Source organism: Lathamus discolor, chromosome 4 (assembly GCF_037157495.1).
Source record: "Lathamus discolor isolate bLatDis1 chromosome 4, bLatDis1.hap1, whole genome shotgun sequence".
Lineage (NCBI taxonomy): Eukaryota > Metazoa > Chordata > Aves > Psittaciformes > Psittacidae > Lathamus > Lathamus discolor.
This window is the reverse complement of record NC_088887.1, coordinates 31,002,796-31,023,654: the sequence shown is the minus strand read 5'-3', so window position 1 is coordinate 31,023,654 and position 20,859 is coordinate 31,002,796. Positions and strand designations below refer to the sequence as shown.

General features: G+C 39.2%; 1 protein-coding gene across 5 annotated transcripts in view; it reads right to left on the bottom strand.

Annotated features, from left to right (window-relative positions):
- The window catches only part of ITSN1 (intersectin 1), a 142,258-nt gene that overhangs the window by 108,111 nt on the left and 13,288 nt on the right, over positions 1 to 20,859 (bottom strand). For all 5 annotated transcript variants that reach the window (XM_065676868.1, XM_065676866.1, XM_065676864.1 and 2 more), the window contains one exon: positions 2,495 to 2,552. In XM_065676868.1, the coding sequence (XP_065532940.1) occupies positions 2,495 to 2,552 (58 nt within the window). The remainder of the gene's footprint in view (positions 1 to 2,494; positions 2,553 to 20,859) is intronic.

Here is a 20,859-nt window from a genome sequence, read left to right as displayed (position 1 = left end):
TATTTAAAATCTACTTTCATGTGGCAAAATGTACTTTGGAGAGAAAAGGAAGTCGACAAGGGAAAGAAAAACATTCCTTTAAATAGTAGATCTCATTAACAAAAGAAAAACTATATTCTTGGTAAAAAAATTATCATCTCAGTTTCAGGTAACCTATGTATTTCTAGAAGCGGACAGGCTAATAATATCTAATTCAATGAAAGGATGTATTAAGATTAGTCCAAAACGTCAAGAATGTTAGTGATTAAGCTCACAGAAGCACTGTAAACAGATTTCATGGCTGTGCTCCCTGTGGGGATGGAACAGGATTCTTCTTTGGATATGAACATCCTAAAGCACAACAGTTCAGGTAAGCAATTATCTCTCCCATCTTCTCATGAACTCTTGACAGGAGGAAAGGAATAGTGTTGATCAAGACTATGACCAATATGCAGACTAAGCCAAGTAGAAAGCAGATGAACATCTCTCCCTGTATTGGAAATGACTGCTCCTGCCTAAGATCCTAAGGTTGGATGTGGCAGCTTACACAAAGAGGGAGAATTTCTTGAATATAAACCAGAAAGACAAAAAAACCCAAACAAAGAAACCAACATGAAATTTGCAATGATTTACTGGCTCGCCCTCTCTCAATTTGAGGTATGCATGACTCCAATACCAAAAAACCCCAAAAAAAACAACCAACTCTCCACCGCCAAACAATGAAATACCCAAACCCAGCTATTCCCACCCTTCTGCAAAGGAGGCAGTAAAACATGAGGTTACTAAAAAGGTATTCTATTAACTATTTTATCAACAGTTTTTTTCAATTTGTTCTCTGGAGTCCCTGTAACTGGAACACATGCATAATTGTCAATATTTACTCTTCCAGACAGAGATTCAGTTGGTATTGAAACAGTAAATCTCCTCTTGGATATCTACTGTGGGAAATATCAAAGGAGCCAATGTTAAACTAAGCAAGCCTAGTAGCTTCTCTTCAGTCAAAAAAATATGGCTGGCATCTCTGGCAATGCCTTATTTCCATCTTTTGTTATTTGAGGAAACAATAAGAGCTATGGGAGGACATGTGGCAAGATCTTACTCAACACTAAGACATCGTGCATGGTTTCAGATCCTGGATGCCAACACAGTGGTTGTTTACCTTTTCAATACATTTGGGTACAAAGAAGGCAGTCGCCAAACCACAAAATTGACTCATAAGCAAGCTATTCTCCATGCAACAGCAAGCCTCTAACCATCTTTTCTTTTACATGGCTCAGCAATCCCCTCATCTGCAAAAGCGAAGCAGTGGACTCTCATATGAAATGAGCACCTCCTTCTCCTGGACAAATCAACAGAAGGTCAGGCATAGCACATTTCTCCCAACAATTACAAAAATCCGACCACGCTTTTTATTTTATTAGTCATCCTTAAAAGTAGCCATGTTCTGGAATATAAATGAGTCACCCAATTTAAAAACTGGGTGCTGTGCTCTTTCCAAACACAAGCTGACTTGAAAGATTCTTTAAAAAGAAAGGAAGTGAATTAAAACCAAAAAATATCACTACTGGTATTCACAAGGACAGGGATACCAGATATTGCACATTTGGAGTGAGGGCTCTCCCAAGATGGTGACTGCATGAATCTTCTCCTCTCCATCTTGCTTGGTGACTACAGGTAACAGAAAATGTTGCATTCTCTAAAGGATGATAAATTTCCCCATAAAAACCGGAATTTTCTTTACACCATTTGTTTCCTCTCACAACATTCTTAGACTTTTGCTGTCATTCTTCTAAGAGGAGGTATGATGCTACTTGGTAGACTTGGTTCAAGTATGAATATCATAAAAAAGCCCCCTCACACTGCACTACAAATTAAAGCTACTTCAGAAACTACATTAGCCCCATGCTTATTTCAGCTTCCTCTTTGTAGAGCAGTCTGACACACTACACCTAGGCCCTTCCTGGATTTTTCAGAAGACTGAAGTTTGAGATGCTCTACCATACCCTGTTCTAAATGGAGAGGTAAAAAAAACACAGCATCTTTGTTGTAATCTAAACACGGGTTTAGGGACAATAAGGAAAAGAAATTTGAAGTGATGGTAACCATAGACATCCACAGTACTTTTTAGTAACTAAAAAGTTCAAGAATGCTCAAAGGAAAATGCATTTCCACTTCTTAGTCATAACTGGTGCAGAATGACGCTACATCCTACTGCCAGTGGCTGAGTGGCCTGGACCTATCTGCCCTACAGTTACAAACTGTAGGACTGTAATGGATCAACGCACAAAAAGGGATACAGCACAGGTTTTCTATTTGACTCTTCTGAGATGTCTCTACAAAATTGTATGTTTTCCGTAATGGGTCTGCATAAACATCATAAATCAGATAAACTATCATCTCAGAAAGATACCCCACAAACAGGAACGCTTCCACAGAGAACATATTCAGAAAGAAGCAGATTTATGCAGAGTTTTTGTAAATCAGAATAGTTCAGAATAGACTATAAACAACTTACCCCCAAAAGGTGTTGGAAACTGAGCCATGGTTCTGAGTTTTAGCTTGTTAAGAGACGCCTGAAAGAGAAAAAACAAAACAGGTAATCAATTACAGTATCCTCCACTTTCAATATCTTTTCTGTACTACCATATAATTAATTAATACAGCAAAAATAAAGGCAATGAAGAAGTAGAAGCATTTAAATACTATCAGCAAGAACTGTTACAAGAGAGCTGTCTTATTTTTTTGTACCACGCTATGCATCCATGAGTGAGTTTTCATACTAGCAAACAGCTACATTTCAGTTCTGTTCCAAGAATGCCCTCAAAAACAATCTTTACTTACAAATTATCAGTGGTGTAGTAAAGAACGGAGTTAAGTCAGCCACAACAGACAAGATTTCAGCGACACTGCTCAAGGCTACGTTACTTTACGGCATGTTAGAGCTCTGCTCATACTTAAGAGCAAAATTGGCTCTATTTCCAACTGTTGCAAACATACAACATTGTCAGCGATCTGGTTTTTATTCCTGACAGAAAAATTCATGAAACGCACCATCTTGCTTGGATTTCCTTTGTTTTAAATAAAGTACATTAAAAACTGAAACTAGATTTTCAAGACTGCTTTTCCCCATATTAGCCCACAAATTTAATAAGTAGGTCCCAATGAACAAAGCGCTAAAGGTGACACAGCAAGCAAAAATGCATTAGTTGGTGGGAGATATTCTTAACACTGCTCGCTTTTCAAATGAAAGCAATCTACAGAGTCTAGAAATTTAATCTTTAAAGAAAAAAGGAAAAACATTTTTCTTACTCCACACAAAGACTGACATGAACTGCCTGAGCCAAGAGGATAATAGCTAGCAATGGAGCCACAAAACAATACAAAAGCAGCCTCTTGTCCTACTAGATTCCACTCATGTTTTCCAGGCAACAGGAAAAAAGCAAAAGGAAACAGAATCAGAAGGAGAATAATTTAGACTGCTTGAACAGCAGCAGAAATTTATCAATATCACTAAGAAAAGGCACTAACTTGCATGAATAATTTCCTTTTGTCTGAATTTCTTGTTCGCTCCCCTCCCCAGCCCTCTTTCCCACTTCCCACATACTCTTTTGGCTTCCAACCTAGGAACCTACTATATATACACTCCACAGATGTCACTGCAGAAAAACCCACAGCACTTTTATAAGCCAGTCTCCCCATCAGTTGTAATTGAGGGCACTATGAGAAAAAAGCTAATTTTTTTTTCTCATAACTTGGCAAAGCAGCCAAGCATGGTACATGACTCAGAAACCTTCTCCCAGATGCCAGGTAACACAGCCGATGCTAATTCCATGGTCAGCAAGCATTATCTCAAAAGTTTAAAACCACATGCAAACTGATACAGTGTTTTCAGAATAAGTTATTTCAGTAGTATGGCTCTTCCAAAAGCACTTCGCAAGTGCTAGATGAGCAGCACTTTAATCTCAGCTTATGTTTCCTTACTGTACTCTGTTAAAGGCAATGGCTCTATTATGTTTCTATTTCTTAAACCTGCAAGCAAATCCTAGGGAAGGAGAAAAAAAGATGGGGGGCGGGGGGGAACCAACAACAAAACAAAAACCAAACAACCAAAAAAACCGAAGAGAGTTTTCTGAACTTCTGCACATGTAGCATGGAATCTTACAGCACAGGCAGTTTTTACACTTGAGTGTTTAAAAGGTAACAGGAGAGAGACTGGCAGAGTACAGACTCTCTTTCTACTTCAATTTCCCAGAGTTTGCAGAAGGACAGGAAAAGCATCCAGGGCAGGCACGGGAGGACAAGAGACTTCAAAAGGAGAACTAGAAGGCGGGTTGGGGAAGGGATGGGGATGGGTGGTGCTTGTTTGGGGTTTGTTTGGGGTTTTTTTTCAAGCTAAGAAAACTTAAGTATTATAAATACTGGGATAGAAGAGTGAACAAAAAGATTAGAAGTGTTCAGCCACTTAAGGGAAGATATGCCTCCATGGATTACTACTACTCCAAATAAATTGGTAGCTTATTCCTCCTTTACCTTGAACACATAAGAAAGGGGCGAGGAAGTGGGAATTCTCAAGACTAGCCCTGTGCTGGATGCCAAAGAAAGCATAAAACCATTCCAAAGAGCTTCTGGAGAGAAAGAAGTGGGGGGAGACAGGAGAGAGAGAGAAGGAGGAGGATGGGGTTAACAGCAGAAAGCAGATTAAATAGTGGTAGGTAAAATGGAGAAAAGGAGAAGAAGGCTATGTTTAAACTTGAGAGACTGAAAAAGAAAATTAAATAAACTGCAGACAGCCAACAGAAAGCAGACAGAGGGGGAGAAAGATCACCATACTCCAGGAAGACAGCAATTTAAGTTTGCCGTTTATTGCCAATATGACATCCAACTTCCACAACCAGAGGTTTCATTTTACATGCCTAAGGTGACAGCGTAAGCCTTAACTCTGCAGGAATCAAACTTCACAACTGTGTACAGTTGATTCCAACAGCTCAGGGTTTGTTATATAGGAAAATGAAGGTTAAAAGACATCAGGAATTTCAAAGCATTCCAATATTGACTTCATAGGTTTTTTCTTAAGTATCAAAGAGCTGGACAACCTGCCCTGTGAGGAAGCCTGAAGGAGTTAGGTCTTTTCTCCCTGGAGGAGTCTCAAGAGGTACCTCATTAGAGTGTTCCAGTACTTAAAGAGTGGTTACAAACAGGACAGAGGCTCTCAAGACAGAGGGCAATGGGAAAAAGTTGCACTATGAAAGGTTTCTTCTCGATACAAGAAAAAAATGTTTTACAGTGAGATCAACCATTGGAACAACCTCCTCAAAGATGTGACAGAGTCCCTGTCACTGGAGGTTTTCAAAATGTGGCTGGACAGGGTGCTAGATAATCTCATCTAGGCTCCCACTCCCATGAAAGGTCAGACCAGATGGTCTTTCGAGGTCTATTCTGCCCCAGACTGTTCTATGATTCTGGGTTTAGGGTTGAAGATCTCTGGGGATGGAGACCAGGTACTAATTATGCAAAAAAAAAAAAGCATCTGGCATAGTAATTTTATTATAAATTACCATATACTTGCAAATTATGGTAATGCAAATACAAGCACAGACATACCACTTTGCAACATTATTTTGAAATAGTAACAAGCTGTTCTAGATCTGCATCCCTTGTACCCTAATCTCTACTTGTTATAGTAACAGTGTTACTCCTCTGACTTTCTTGTTCCTCCTGACACCCCCAAAAAGAGAGAACACATGGCAGCACAAAGCAAAAATCATGCAGGAACCACCTGACCAGAAAGCTAACAAAAAAAGGCAATAATTTCTCACTAACTAACTACTGATACTCGTATTTGTAGGAATTTAGGTATCTCAGCAATTTTTTGAACTCTGACAAATTCCTTTGACATTGACAAATGAGTTCAGAAATTATTCAAACAGGAAGGAGAGACAATAAGAGGAACCACAACTGCACTGTCAGTCAACCGTATGCACTTTCCTTAGAAAGCCAGCCCCAAACTCTTACCATAAGCAAAATTATGCTAGTAATGAACTGTTTAGTACAGCTCATCAAATAGTCTGTTTTCCACAAGAATCAGAAGATGCAATGGATATTTTACACTATTTTAGACAGAACAATTACGAACACTGACTTCACAAAAAAACCTTATGCCATCACTGCACTGAGATTTGACAAACAGATCCAACATTAAACACTTCCTCCTAACATACAGCACTTGGTCTATGAAAAACTTACAGATACACATCCAATCTACATACAACATAAACCACTAGACACTACAATCATTCACAAGTTCTATACTTCCCAATTCTCCAGAAAAGGCAGACACACCAGCTTTCAAATTCACAGTGTGGTACCAACAGCAGCCATATTGCACACTCTTTCCCCACAAAGATCTGTTCAGAACAAGAGCATGTTTGCGCTCTCAGGTCAGTGAATACAGCATATTGAACAAATGATGTTCCCATCAGTCAATAATTTGCAAATGTACACAAGACCCATTATAGACATCTGCCGTCTGTAATTCTTTTCTGCACAGGATTATCACACTACGTTGTTATAAGCAAGCAGAAAGGATGCTGGTTGTGAGCATTTTTTTTAGTGTCACTCAACATCTACTGCGTTCACAGGGGTTACCCCTCTGCCACTTGTAAATTTAAGTACTGATGTCTTATCTAAGCGTTTACCTTAAAAAAATGATCAGGCTGAAAACAACAGCAATAACAACACTTATGCATAGAAGTCAGACATGTATGAAAACTTCTTCCACTACATACTATATATGGCTCAAAACTTTATTATAGTTTCTATTTCAAGTTACCTGTGCTCTTCTAAGGACATGTTTACAAAGAAATAAAGCCATACAAGGTATAAATTAAAAGTAATTTAGCTATTTCAGTGCTATGTGTCTTTATATGGACAAATTTCACATGAAAAAGAACTTTTTTTTTTCCCTTAAAATGCATCATAGCATTTCTATCCCTAAATAATCATTCACAAGATAATTTGGGCATACAATTCAAGAATTAATTCCTGCGGCAACTTATCAGTCACCTTCTTCCTCCTACAGGAAAAAAAAAGAAATAAAACCAACCAGATAAAACCCCCACATCCTTCACAAGAATTCCAAATTATGACAAAACCCCCAACGCAGGATGTCACGTGAAAGTATCACAGACTAACAGCAGGTTTTGTTGGTTTCCCATGTTACATGGAAAAGTCTGTAGTATCAAAGTATTTTAGATAGATGTCAGAAAACAAAAACAGTTTGAGATACTAAGTTCGATTCTTGCTCTTTGGCGATCAGATCATTAATAGGGTTACCAGTTTCAGTCAAACATTTCAGAGTTTCTGCTCTTTACAGGAATGGCTTCTAACTGTAAAAACCTTCACAAATGCTAAGTCCTACTGTTTCTCTCTTCTTTTTTCTTTCCTTTTTTTCTTTTCTTTTCTTTTTTTTTTGCCAAGTACCCAAATGAGATTAACAAAGCTAGTCAGTGTTGCAAACTCCTTTCATAACCTGTGGCAATGATCAAACTGCGAAGGTCACTTCTGCATTCACAGTATCTATCTGCTGCTCTGGGAAAAAGATACCCTGACCACAAAGGAAGAAAAGTCACTGTGAACCCACCATGAAGGCAACAGGTGTAGTAGCGAGACACCCTTCCCTTTCCTCCCGTTGAAGTCAGAAGTCAGCTCAATAGTCTAACAAATAAAGAATTCCTTACTTCCTAAAACCAGGAACAATGGAGACATTTACCAACCTAATGCTGACATTTATCAACAACTATAGTGGAAGCCCCAGACAAACAATAAAGACGGTGTTTCTATGTACAACAAGTTTGCAAGCACTTAAGGACACTTTATTTTCCTGACGTATCACTGTCACTTTATCTTGTTCAGTCATGTAAGCTTTAAGTGTTTCTGCAGGAAAGCCTTCCACAGCTACTTTCACAGGAACTACCAGGGTTTTGCCTGTTCTTGCTGAAAACTACGTAAGGGACATACCGTCCAAAACACATTTTATTACTTCAAGACCTTAGAGCCAAAGTTCAAGAGGAAGGTTATTAAGAACATTCATGGTGAAATCAGACCTATGCTGCTCAAAATTCTCAGAAAAGATCCAGACAACAGACTTTTTTGCCACCCAGATTAACAGCTGGGTTGCTCTTTTCCACAATTTGTCTTTCCTTAAAGTATAATTGTCTTTTCCTTAAAGTATGGAGTTTTCCAAGCCATATTAACTTATACACTTCTGGGAGAAGGCGTTTCAAATTTAACTGACATCTAAATTTATTATTAATAATTATTAATTTAATCTGAGCAAGGTGCTCAGAATTTGTCTTTAACAAACATATAAGATTATTTCTTCAGGAGAATTCAGAGATTAATAGATTGAAAATTTAGTCCTTTTCTTCTTCCAATATATGAGAAGCAATTAGATAACTAGTCACTGGCATTGATATTACCCTTCCAAAGCAAATGAGAATGACAATCCCCTTTGTAAAGCTGGGGAAACTATGGCAGGAAAACATTCTAATTTATGGTAAAAGTTAGTAGTGTAACTTGGTACAGAAACCTAATTCAGTGCAATCATGAACCCCAAGAACATATATTTTACGCACGGGTATTACAAGCAGAACAGAAACTAAAGTGTAAGGTTGAAAATGAGAAGTTAAAGAACTGGAGATCTTCCAGTGTCATTACATTCTGAATCTTCAGCCACATAAGAAATGTTGCTGATGACTATGTATCAGCTGCAGTACTCAAACAGCTGCCAAGCATTATAGTTAAAATATTACAGGATAGTACAGGCTACATAACCAAAGAAAAAGTCCTTCCCTTAAGGAGTTCCCAGTTTAATCAAATGGAATTAACTTTAGGAGGAAAGCAAGCAAAGGCTGCAGTGATAAGATCACTTTGTTGTATAGTCTAGCTATTTGAATGGCTGTTTCTAACCTTGTACATACATGGGCTGGTTTTAATCTCGACAGCATTTCACTCAGTAATTCCAGTACTGGGTGAACTGTAGCTGAATCACAGTATCTTTTTAAAGAGACAACTGGCTTCCATTTTAAAAGTTATCACATGATGGAAAATCCACTGCACCACTCAACTGTTTCTAAAACCCTTAATAAGTACCTTGATTTATTTTCACTTTAATATTTGTTGACTTCATTCTGAACCACCAGACCTTGTAAAGTATGAATTCTTATTTTTTAGAATGAACTTTCAGTAGTTTCTGAGCACTCACAACTTCCATTTTCTCTTTCTAGTCGTCTTTACTTACAGAGGTGTAATAATAAACTGCTTTCTTTGGTTGGTTTTTGGAGGGTTTTTTTGGTTAAAAAGCTTTATTAACACAATTGCAGTTGGCAAATTCTGACTCCTCCCCCTAAAAAACAAATTCTGAAACTAAACTTCTGAAACAAGAATTAGGAGTTAGGAATACACGCCACATCTCCAAGAGAGCCTTAACAGCAGGCTGGCATTAACTTCCAGAATGATTCAGTAAGGAGGACAAGGAATGCATGATATCACTGCTAGATATAAAAGTGTTGTATTCTCTTGACCCTCAAAGTCTGTTTTGTTTCACAAACATGAACTTGAGCAGTGATCTCAACTGCCAGTAAGTAATGGCTTAGAGTTATACTGACTGCTAATAAAATGGGATAAAGCAGATGGATTCTGCTATTTACATTACATAAAATTAAGTCAGTCATGTTTTATTTCAGAACTGTTAATCTGGCTGTCTCCATGGCTCAAGGATCACTAAGCAATGGCACTTACAAGATACACTGGGAACAAAAGAGAAAAGTGGCCGAAGCCTGGAGAGCAGCCTTAGTCAAAAGAAAGCAAATGGAGTGCTCTGTAATACCTAAGTGCTAGTCTTATGTCACCTGTATATTAGGTATTATTCTAAGAGGCTGATAAGTCATGTCACACCTTTAACTGAGCCACCATTAACCTTTCAACTCTAGCTTTTCAGAGAGTAGAGCACAGTTGTTTTCAAAGCCCAGTGTAGCACTGGATCACTTCTATTTCACTGGGCATTTTCCCTTATTAGATTTGTAATCTCTCCAGCCCACAAAGCAAGTACCTTTGTTTCTTCCTTTAATGCCTCAGCAAGAAATAGCCACCTACAGAACAACGATTATGGTTTTGGTTTGGTTTCTTGTTTGGTTTTTTTTTTCCCCCCATCTGGATTTTCCTTATTCCTACATCAACTACCACATCACAACTGCTTCCACCCTCCATTGGGCCACCTCCTGTAGTGACATGGACACTGCTGTATTACTTGCAAGTCAAGAAGCTCATGTAAATGCATCGGAGGTAAATACCCGGTATATACCAGCTGGTACATTTCTTCCCCCAGTTTCCTACAGATTCCTACTACACAGCTCTGCATGAACTCTCCCATGTTTCATCATGTTGTTCCAGCATTAGTCCACTCTTTCTGCCTTCTCAAAGCATCATCTATCATTGCCACTCACCTCTACTGCAGCTAAAGCTACCCTAACCACAAGGATTATTTTTTTCATACCCCGTCTGAGCTCAGAAATGATAGGGGGATGGAGACTATGGATCCGAGAACTGTGTTTTCAGACACAGGACTGAAAAGCTAAGAATTACAATCACAGTTTAGATCCCTGTTTCTGAGTAGGCCAACATAACTGTCTGTAACATTAGACAGATAAGACTCAAAGGACTCATAACACAGCCTGATGTTCTTAGAGGAATGAGGACAGCCAAAGGAATACATCAGAGCCATCAAGTCTTTGTTGGACAGCAGTGGTGGTCTTCCACACCAAGATTTCATTACTTGTAGGACTAACCCAAGTTCACGTAGCTATGCTGTACAAATCTGCATTCTTATCTGAATTTACAGAATCATAGAACAGTTAGGGTTGGAAAGGACCTCAAGATCATCTAGTTCCAACCCCCCTGCCATGGGCAGGGACACCTCACACTAAACCATGTCACTCTGTCCAATGTGGACTTGAACACTGACAGGGATGGATCATTTAGCATTTCTTTAGACAACCTGTTCCAGTGCCTCATCACCCTCACAGTAAAGAACTTCTTCCTTATATCTAACCTAAACTTCCCAGGTTTAAGTTTAAACCCATTATTCCTTGTCCTATCACTACAGTCCCTTATGAAGAGCCCCTCTCCAGCATCCTTGTAGGCCCCCTTCAGATATTGATAGCTAATCATTTGAAAAAAGAACAATGAAAAAGTTAAAAATAAAATCAGATGTTCAGAATTCTTTCACTTTACATTCTCCATCGCTGCCCCATAGTAACTCTTATGTTGGGGGAAGTGTAAGAAGGAAGAAAAAGCACGGAGTCAGCACAAGTGCAAGAAGAGAGAGTTCAGGACCTGTGTGTCCATTTCCTTTCCCCTTCTCCAAGGAAAGACTATAAGATAAAAGGTCTAGTAGGGCAGAGATAGGACAGTCAGCGATGTTAGAGAAGGCACAGACGACTCTGCCCTTTGAACTACTCCAGTGCAGGTCAATTTCTCCTCTGTAAGTATCTCTCCTTCTGAACTCTTAGAGGAAAAGGGATCACCAGCTACATAAACGCAGTGATACAGCAAAAGCAGTTTGCTGTAGCAGATTGGTCAAGCAGATTTTCAAAACAGTGCTTTAATAGAAGGAATTATTCAGCATCTACCAAGCCTCATCAGCATTGCATCTCAGCAGTTGCGTCAGACCACATCACTACTGACTGAAGTAGCCAACATCTCCCACACATGTACCTTCTGTAACGTATTTCTTCAAAGCTCTGCCTTCCTAGCTCTTCTGCATGGCATTAGGAGCACTTCCAGATACAAGAACAGACATGTATTATTTAATTTAGACAAGTATTCCTGTTATTCACCTTCCTCCTGGTCACACTTAACCTGTTGTTCAGGCACAGGTTGATAGCAGTCATTCTCTGTGGTGGACTCCTGTATTTTTTTCCTCTAATTAGTCATATTGATTTCCTTGAGAACGTCAATTCAAGAACTTTGATCTCAGGGCAAAACTCTCAGAGTGAAAATGTCAATTCAAGAACCTTGATCTCAGGGCAAAACTCTCAGAGAGACCTTGCAAAATATACAAGCATTCCTTGAACCTGCTCTGAACATGCGTAGGAGCCCTAAGAGATGTCAAACCTCCCTGCACTTCACCAAAAGAAAAGACCCCCCAAACCAGTGAAGATGAGTGGCAGACTCACCCGTTGGGTTTGTTTTCAGAAAAAAAAAAAATAATAATTGCAAAAAGAAATCACCTATCAGTGAATTGCCCAACACCACCAAGCAGTATGTTGTGAGAGAAGCTTGCTCTTTGGGGCAAGAACAAAACAGGCATTAAAACAAACCCTGAAAATGAGAATGCCCTCCTAACTTTCTTCTGGAAATTACCTTTTTCTTCCATAACAGAGCTTCCCAGAGAAAGGGGACACACAAACACTCTGCAAAAAGTTACAGTTCCAGTTGTGGAGGTTATACTAAGCAAGAACTTAACAAAGTTTTCAAGATTTAACTATGAGGAGTCTCATGTTGTTCTAAAAGCACCTTATTGACCTATAAAGCTACTGATGCAGCACATGCCAGGAAATTCTCTGTTCTGTGGCACTAACATACAGGTATAGTCCTGATCCCAGCACTGCAAGATGACTGAATGCATCAATGTACAATACAGTGATCCAAGTACTGCATTCACCCCAATTATCTGACCCTTTTGATTTCACCACAAGCAACACACATAACCTACGTAATAAAAAGTATATAGCTATAAAAATATATGTAGCGCAAGCTTCATATATGTGGGTTATGTGAAGTGCAGGTGTCCCAGTGCCGGCAGTGGAGAACTGCAGAGGCTCCTCTCTGAGGCTCCAACAGATCCACTGCAGGGCAAAGCTGAGGCCCTCAGCCAAGACGGTGGTGCCTCAGGGAAAGCGTGTGTAAGAAAGAGCAAAACACTGCCCAGCAGTGAGGGGACAAGTGTGAGAAACAGCCCTGCAAGCACCCACGTGAGAGAACGAGGTGCTCCAGGGAACTCCTGCAGCCCTTACAGCGGGCTAGTTGAATCAGGCATTGCTCTGCAACCTATGGAAAGGCCACAACAGAGCACACATCCATACTGCAGCCTGTGGAAGACCCCAGGCTGGAGCAGGTTTATCCTGTAGGACTGCAGTCTGCAGAGAGGACCCATGCTGAAGCAGGGGAGAAGAGTGCAGGGGAAGAAGAGGCAGAAAGGAGCTGTTACGGACTGACCACAGCCCCCATTCCCCTCCTCCTGTGCTGCTTGGGGCATGACAGAGGGAGAGGAGTCAGAAATGAAGGAATAAAGTTGAGCCTGGGATAAAAGAGGGGGTAAAGGTGTTGTTTCAATTTGTCTTTGTTTCCCACTAGCCAAACCTATTTTAATTGGTGATAAATTAATTTTTCCTAAGCCAAGACTGTTTTGTCCATGACTGTAATTGTTCTATAATCTCCCTGTCTTTATCCCAACCCACAGGCATTTTCACCCCATCTTCTCCCTCTGTACTGTTGACGGCAGTGAGTGAGTGGCTGGATAGGCATCTGGCAGCCACCTAAGGTCAACACATGACACTATACTAACTTACTTGAAAAAAACAGTATTCCATCTGTAGATGATCCTGATCCTTCGGGAAATTTTAGAGACTACATAGGAAATGCCATAGAACTAGAAAAAGCATGAACAGACAAAACTATTCTGACTTAAGAAATTATTTCTATATAATGTAAATATATAAATACTGAAAGTATGCATGGACTGACTCATACAAGATCACCAAATTTCGGCCTCTACTCATTTGGCACACAACAGGCTGTAAAAGGACAGGGCCAAAGTCCTCTAAAAACAGTTACATGGTGAATATATTATCAATGCTACATTTAAGTCAAGGAAATTGTGACAAATTATGTGTAAAAAGAGATTAAAGAAGAGTCTCTTTTCTACTTCAAATAAGAAACATACAATAAGATGGCAGGATGCCATCTCGCTGGATGGCAGCGCTTGAAGAGCGGTAGTAAATTGTATCGTATCTAGTTGGCAAACAGTCATTAGTGGTGTCTCTCAGGGCTCAGTGTTAAGGCCAGTGTTGTTTAACATCTCCACTGATAATCTGGATGAGGGGAGTGAGTGCACCCTCAGTAAGGTTGCAGACGACACCAAATTGGGCAGGAATGTTGATCTGCTAGAGGACACAAAGGCTCTGCAGAGGGATCTGGACAGGCTGCATCAATGGGCTGTGGCCAATGGTGTGAGTTCAACAGGGCAAAATGCCAGGTCCTGCACTTGGGCCACAACCACCCCATGCAATGTTCCAGGCTTGGAGAAGAGTGGGTGGAGAACTGCTCACTGGAAAAGGACCTGCAGGTGCTGACTGACAGCCACTGAACATAAGCAGCTTGTGCCCAGGCAGCCAAGAAGGCCAACAGCATCTTGGCCTGTATCAGAAATAGTTTGGCCAGCAGGAGCAGGGAACTGGTCGACCCCCTCTACTCGGCACTGGTGAGGCTCCACTTCAAAACCTGTGTTCAGTTCTAGGCCCCTCACTACAAGGGAGATATTGAGTTGCTAGAGCAGGTCCAGAGGAGTCCAACGAGCTGGTGAAGGGTCTGGAGAACAAGTGTGATGAGAAACAGCTGAGGGAACTGGGGGTGTTTAGTCTGGAGAAGGCTTGGGGGGACCTTATCACTCCCTACAACAACCTGAAGGGAGGATGTAGTGAGATGGAGGTCAGCCTCTTCTCCCCTCAAGCTGCACCAGGGGAGGTTTAGACTGGATATTAGGAAAAAATTCTTCACTGAGGGTGCTCAGGCATTGGAACAGGCTGCCCAGGGAAGTGGTGGAATCACCATCCCTGGAAGTGTTCAATAATCATATATATATGAGGCCCTTAGTGACATTAACTTAGGTTAACCTTAGGTGGTTTTGGCAGCCCTGGAGTAGTGGTTGGACTTGATGATCTTAAGTCTTTTCCAACCTAGTTGATTCTATGATTGTAAGCAGTACCTGTTATACATGATACAATTAAATAACTCTCTTCAGTCTGCCTGAAACTGAACATCACCTAAAGGTACCTTCACCAAAATACTTAGGGAACATTAGTAACAAACCAGTACAAATAATAGTTCCCAGGTGAATACACTTGAGTCTAAAGCAGCTGACAGATTGCAAGGAGTTAGTTACTGAAGCTTCATTTCTTCTATGAAGCAGACAATTCAGGTTTCACTTATGCCAAGATCTGGAATTTTCCCTTAGCAGGATTATCAATTCTCAGCTTTATAGAAAATGAAATACTTCTTTTAAAACCAATCCAATTAAAGCAATGGCATGCAGTTTGATAAAGGAAAAAACACCCTGGGCAAAGAAATATTCCAAAGACCTACCAAACATTACCTAAGGATAGAAGTATACCATTTAACACAAATATGCTTCCAGCAGACAATGAAAAGACAAAGTACTTTAAATAGAAGATTTATTGAGAAGAAATGAAAATGTCAGATGAACAAATAGTGAAACTTCCTGTGCTGTTTTTCACACAGAGATAAGGACAGACCCTTGGGCATTTGTAAAATTAAGGTATTTCCTTACACTGGAAAGGTTGCTTATCAGACAACAAAGGATAAAGGATTCTCTTACACTGTCAAGAATGCAACAGTTGCCCTAAACAAGGAATTAAATATGCTAAAGCTCAACTGCCAGAGGTAATGTCTATTTAAAATATACTAAAGGACATGAGTGAAGTAATAAAGGGCTTAACAGCATACAGCAGGGTACATCCCAAAATACCCTGTTTTCTGTTTCCTCCTTCCACCAGGATACTGATTCCCCTCCAAAACGCCTGTAAGCAATTTTCACAAGAGCAAAACCATTTCAGGTGTGTCCACAAGGCTAGGCAACTGATAGATGCAACAGGATAAGGAAAAGAAAAATGTTCTGCAAGATGAAATCATAAATGGTAGATACACATATAATAATTTTTAAAACGTATTCCAACTTATAAATCCTGTTTATATAGTGAACAAAATTATCAATTGACTGCAAGTGTAGCTGAATGGCACTAAAAATTGTGTAAGGGCATGTGACAAGTTTCCTTTACAGATGATAAGTGTGTTTTCTATCAGTTCCACATAAGTCAGTCTCCTGCATCTTAACAACAGTGGGAAAAGTTTCAGTCCTTGATTGGTGTAAAAGATTATTCAAATGTTATGATTCTAGGACAGGGATCATCCTCCCGAATATTTACCAGTGGTAATAACAAGTTCAGAGGCAGCAACGAAATGATAAAAACAGACACAAAAAAATTAAGGCTTTCCATATGTTTAACTAGAAGTGCCAGTACTTGTGCAACACAGACTCCTTTAAAGCATATCTACAGAGAAGGTACTGTTTTTCTCACTACAAAGAGAGATAGGTAGACACAAGAGATTATTGGAAGAACAGACAGATTTCAGCTTCCAACATAACAAACAGTGCTGCATTGCAAACACTGTTCCACAGCAGCACTTTCTAACCGCTCAGCAGTTGATGGAGCAATGGGATCACTAAAGCATGGTGTCACCAAGTTCCAGGCTACAAACACTCAGCATTTCTACCAAGGGTTAGGAATTATTTCAAGCCTATAAAGAAATAAACAGGCCATGCACACAAACAAACCAACTGCAAGAAGATACAGAAGACAGGACTGTTTTTTTTTAAAGATAGATACATCAAGCAGTTAGAAAACAGATGCTTATTCTCAGTATATAAATATTTATAGCTGATAAGATGGATCCTCCTAAGAATGCAGGTTACAGGGGGAGGGCACTATATGCACAGGCATTCTTCATCCTTGATCTGGAAGCATCCAACTTTGCTATGGTCCTTCTGTAAATGACCAAAGAAAACTGTATGGTTAATAATACGAAAAGAATAATTTCCTTGTACCGAAATGCTTTAGTACCTCTTTCCAGGATAAAAAATCCTTTCCTTCAAGAGGATAAGAACATTAACATTATTGTTAGTGCTAATGGTTTATTTACTGTAAGTCACAAATCTGCAGCATGGGGAGGTTCATTTACTGTAGCATACAAATTTCTCCTCTGTGGATACTTCAAAAGTCATCTGTTTTTCAGTACCTAGTAATCAGGAAAATTTGTAACAAATCACATCCTGCTTGCAGGGCTGTCTTCAGCTAGGGAAAAAAAAAGAAAAATCAAACTGCAAAATTGCACTACAGTGCTCTGATTTCCCACCGTAATAGATCCATAAAACCTTTCAAGTTTGATTTAAGCAGAAAGACAGCTATGAAAACAAGCCTACTGAACTCCTTAAAACATTTGCAAGTTTTTAACATGCTATTAATCAGTGCCCAGCTACATGCATAAATACAGTTTTGCTGGTATGTATAATGTGATCCTCACTCACTAAAGTTGTGTGGTACCACCAGATTGATTACTACGAAGACACACCCTGAACTCCACATCCTCTAGAGACTTGTTTCCTCAGCAAAGGCAGGGAGAGAAAAAAGTGAAGAAATTAAACACTTATAGAGATAGTAGTAAATAAAGTCACAGAGAGGAGGGCCAAAAAAGAACGAAGCAAGACAAGCCTGATAAAAGCACAGGAAGCGCATGATGCTACAGTGGATTTCACGGTTCATCCACCTCATAGTTCGAACACAACTCATCTCTTTCCTTCATCAAACTCCCACAGCTCTCATGGCTTTACTCATGTAAAACATCACAAAGATTAAGCTAAGTTTCACACTCCTGAGAAGGGATGCTTACACAAAATAATGATATGAAGGCACAGCTTCATTTTAGGATCTGACTTGCCTAGAGATTAAGTTTGGGGGTTTTTTTGTCTGTTTTGTGGGTTTGGTTTTTTATTTGTTTGTTTTTATTTTGGTTTTTTTTTTTTTTCAGGGGGTAGATTGGGGTTTTTTTTAAGAAATAAAAGAAGATAGTCAGATTGTAAGACTCCTTTTTTTCCATCTTCCCTCACAGTACAAGCCCTGAGGAAGGCTCTTGCAGGACACAAATGTTGAAGATGTGAAAGACTCCAGCTATCTGGTTAAATGAGTGAACTTCAAATTCCTACAGAAGTCATCAGCATTAAATCTCACCCGGACAGTTTTCTCTTGGTATGTTTGTTGCCATTAGCTTACTCTTCTTCACTGAAAATTAGTGTCCGTCACGACTCAGCCACGATTTGTAGGGATACCACCTCTAGTATCAATTTAAACAGTTACCAAGAGCAATCCGGAGACCAAGAAATTTGCATCATCTTTACTAAAATGAGAATTCTGTGCCTAAAAAACCCTGCTCTATAAAAAGAGGAAATAATCACACTTCAAAATATTTAGTGTTTAAATTACATCATTACAAAGCGTATGAAGCTGTCTACCTTCTCTTAGTTTTTAAACTTGCCATTGGTAAAAACATAAGAAAAATTACAGAATGTTATTTCCCATGCCTTGTTAACAATTACAGCTGAAGCTCCTGAAAAGCTGATTAAACTCATGCATCTTCAGCATTTTATTCTCTCTTATGGTTTCAAGATTGACAGGATGAAAGACATACGCTGATAGCAACCAACACACTGATATACACGTAAAAAACACATCTAGTCCTTAAACTTAATCTCAAAACAGCTCCTTTCTTTCTACGCTGATTTCAAGTTCAGGATAAAGCATGCAGCCAAAGCTCAGAAAGAAGCTGAAGTAACCAGCTCACATAAAATAAATGTATACACATACGTAAGATTAGGAAAAAAATCTCAAAACAACCCAACAACAAACCAAAAAAAACAACCCAACATTTGCCTGGCATAACAGAATGGATTCATATGCTACCATAATGGAGATATTTTGGTGATTTATTCTCCATTACAAGTATGTTAACATACCTTCATGCGAGAACGATAGATGTGAAAAGATTGTAAAATTTATAGCCCAGGAGGAATGCAAGTTTACACAATTTATAGCTCACACTTGCAGTAGTGGATTAAAACCCGAGAGCTGGAATGATTGTAGTCCCCATTCATTCGACCTACTCCAGAAGCTACTACATCTTCAGGTGCTTTCACTCTTGAATCAGGATTACTTTCTTTCTCCATGTGGCTTATTTAAAAATAGGCACAAGTTTACCTCAAAAACAGAGTCTTATGACTCCAGCAGAAGACAGCTTGAGGGCCATTTTCTGCAGCAGAGAAATCATCAGAAGTGGCTTGGGGACAGCTGTGCAGGAAGCTTTAAAGAGCAGAGGCTAGCATAAGTGGCAGTATATTCTGCAGTGATTTCTCAGCTCACACTGGCTGGCTTCAGTACAGCACAGCATACTCTAAGAGCTGGCAACTGACAAGATCTTAAAAATAAACTTTGGTTTCTAAAAATACATTCCTGATTATTCACCTTCTGAGACCTGAAAATGAAAACTAGCATTATAATGAAGCATCCACTCCTTCACCAATCATTACAGCTCAGAAGTTAGTTTCTAAAATGGCAAGCAAGATTTTCTTGTAGTCACTTGTCTCCAGAAGTGTAGGTTTGAGATATTTTACATTAAAAAATAAGTTGTCAACATCTCAGCTATTCAAAAACCCCATATACTGAAGCACCTGCTATCAAACCTTCATCAGACAAAAAAGCTTTTCTCAAAAACTCAACCACATAGTTTTCAACTCTCCTGAAAAACATACATGACATTTACTGGCACTTGAAATGAAAGGCAAAAGACAAAATGAACTTATTGGAAAAAAGAGCTGGCTACTTGCAGGGGAAAGAATAAGGTAGCAACAATAACCACCATTTGACTCAGAACAATGAATACACACCTAACCAAGAACCAGCAGAGGCACTAAATATGCCAAGTATGATATACAGTATTTTCTGTTAAATATGCTCAGTTCCAGGGTTGTGAGCAGTCATAGCAGGTGCTATGAAGCAGTAAATTATAGTAAGCGTAGGACACAGTGAGAGGGAGATTGTTAAATTTACTTTCTCTGAAAACCCAGCAACAATAACTGTTCTTCCTACAACTACAGTACTATTTCCTATCACTTTTAAAGCTTCCAGAGCAGTACTAGCATAAATCTCATACATAAGCCAAATCAACTTTACTTTCTCACATAAATGATCAATAAAGTACCCATAGGGATAAAATTTACATAAAAATGCCTCAGTTCTCATATACTTAAACACTGCTGCTGACAGTTTCAGAACCCAAGTACTCAAAGTACTCCTTCAAATGTACAGCTATCTTAGTGCAACTTTCCAGCAGGAAATCCCATGCCATGCAACAAAAAATTCCAGGAAAAAAAAAAAAAAAAAGCCAGTTCATACATTTAAAAGAGAAAAAAGCAGCAGCAAGTAATCCTCAATAAAGCTTGCCAGCAAGCATTGCCAAGAAATGCACTGGCATTCTAGAATGAGTAGGCCATTTACTCACACATTTTTCTTTTTGCTTTTTATTTCTTAATCTCCAACAATGCCCATGACAACTGCTTCACACTACAGGTGTTCTACTATATGGTACATGTTCTTACTTTAAGACCTGCTGAAAAAATTCATTAATTATTTTGAATATCAGTTCTTAAATGCTAAATACATGATGACAATTGAAAGAGTAACACAAGTATCTGGGATATATATTTATCTGTGACTCATTTAATCACTGCTTGTACAGCAGAGAATTGGAATGCTTGAGAAGTAGGGAGGAAAAAAAAAAACCCAAACAACAAAACTACCCAGTATCTCCAGTTCCTTCAAGATACCAACAAAAGAGAAAGAATTTTGAATTAGGCCCAGCAGAAAAATCAGCATCTTCCTACCCTGCAAATCATTACTTTTAAAAAGTTCCTGTTGG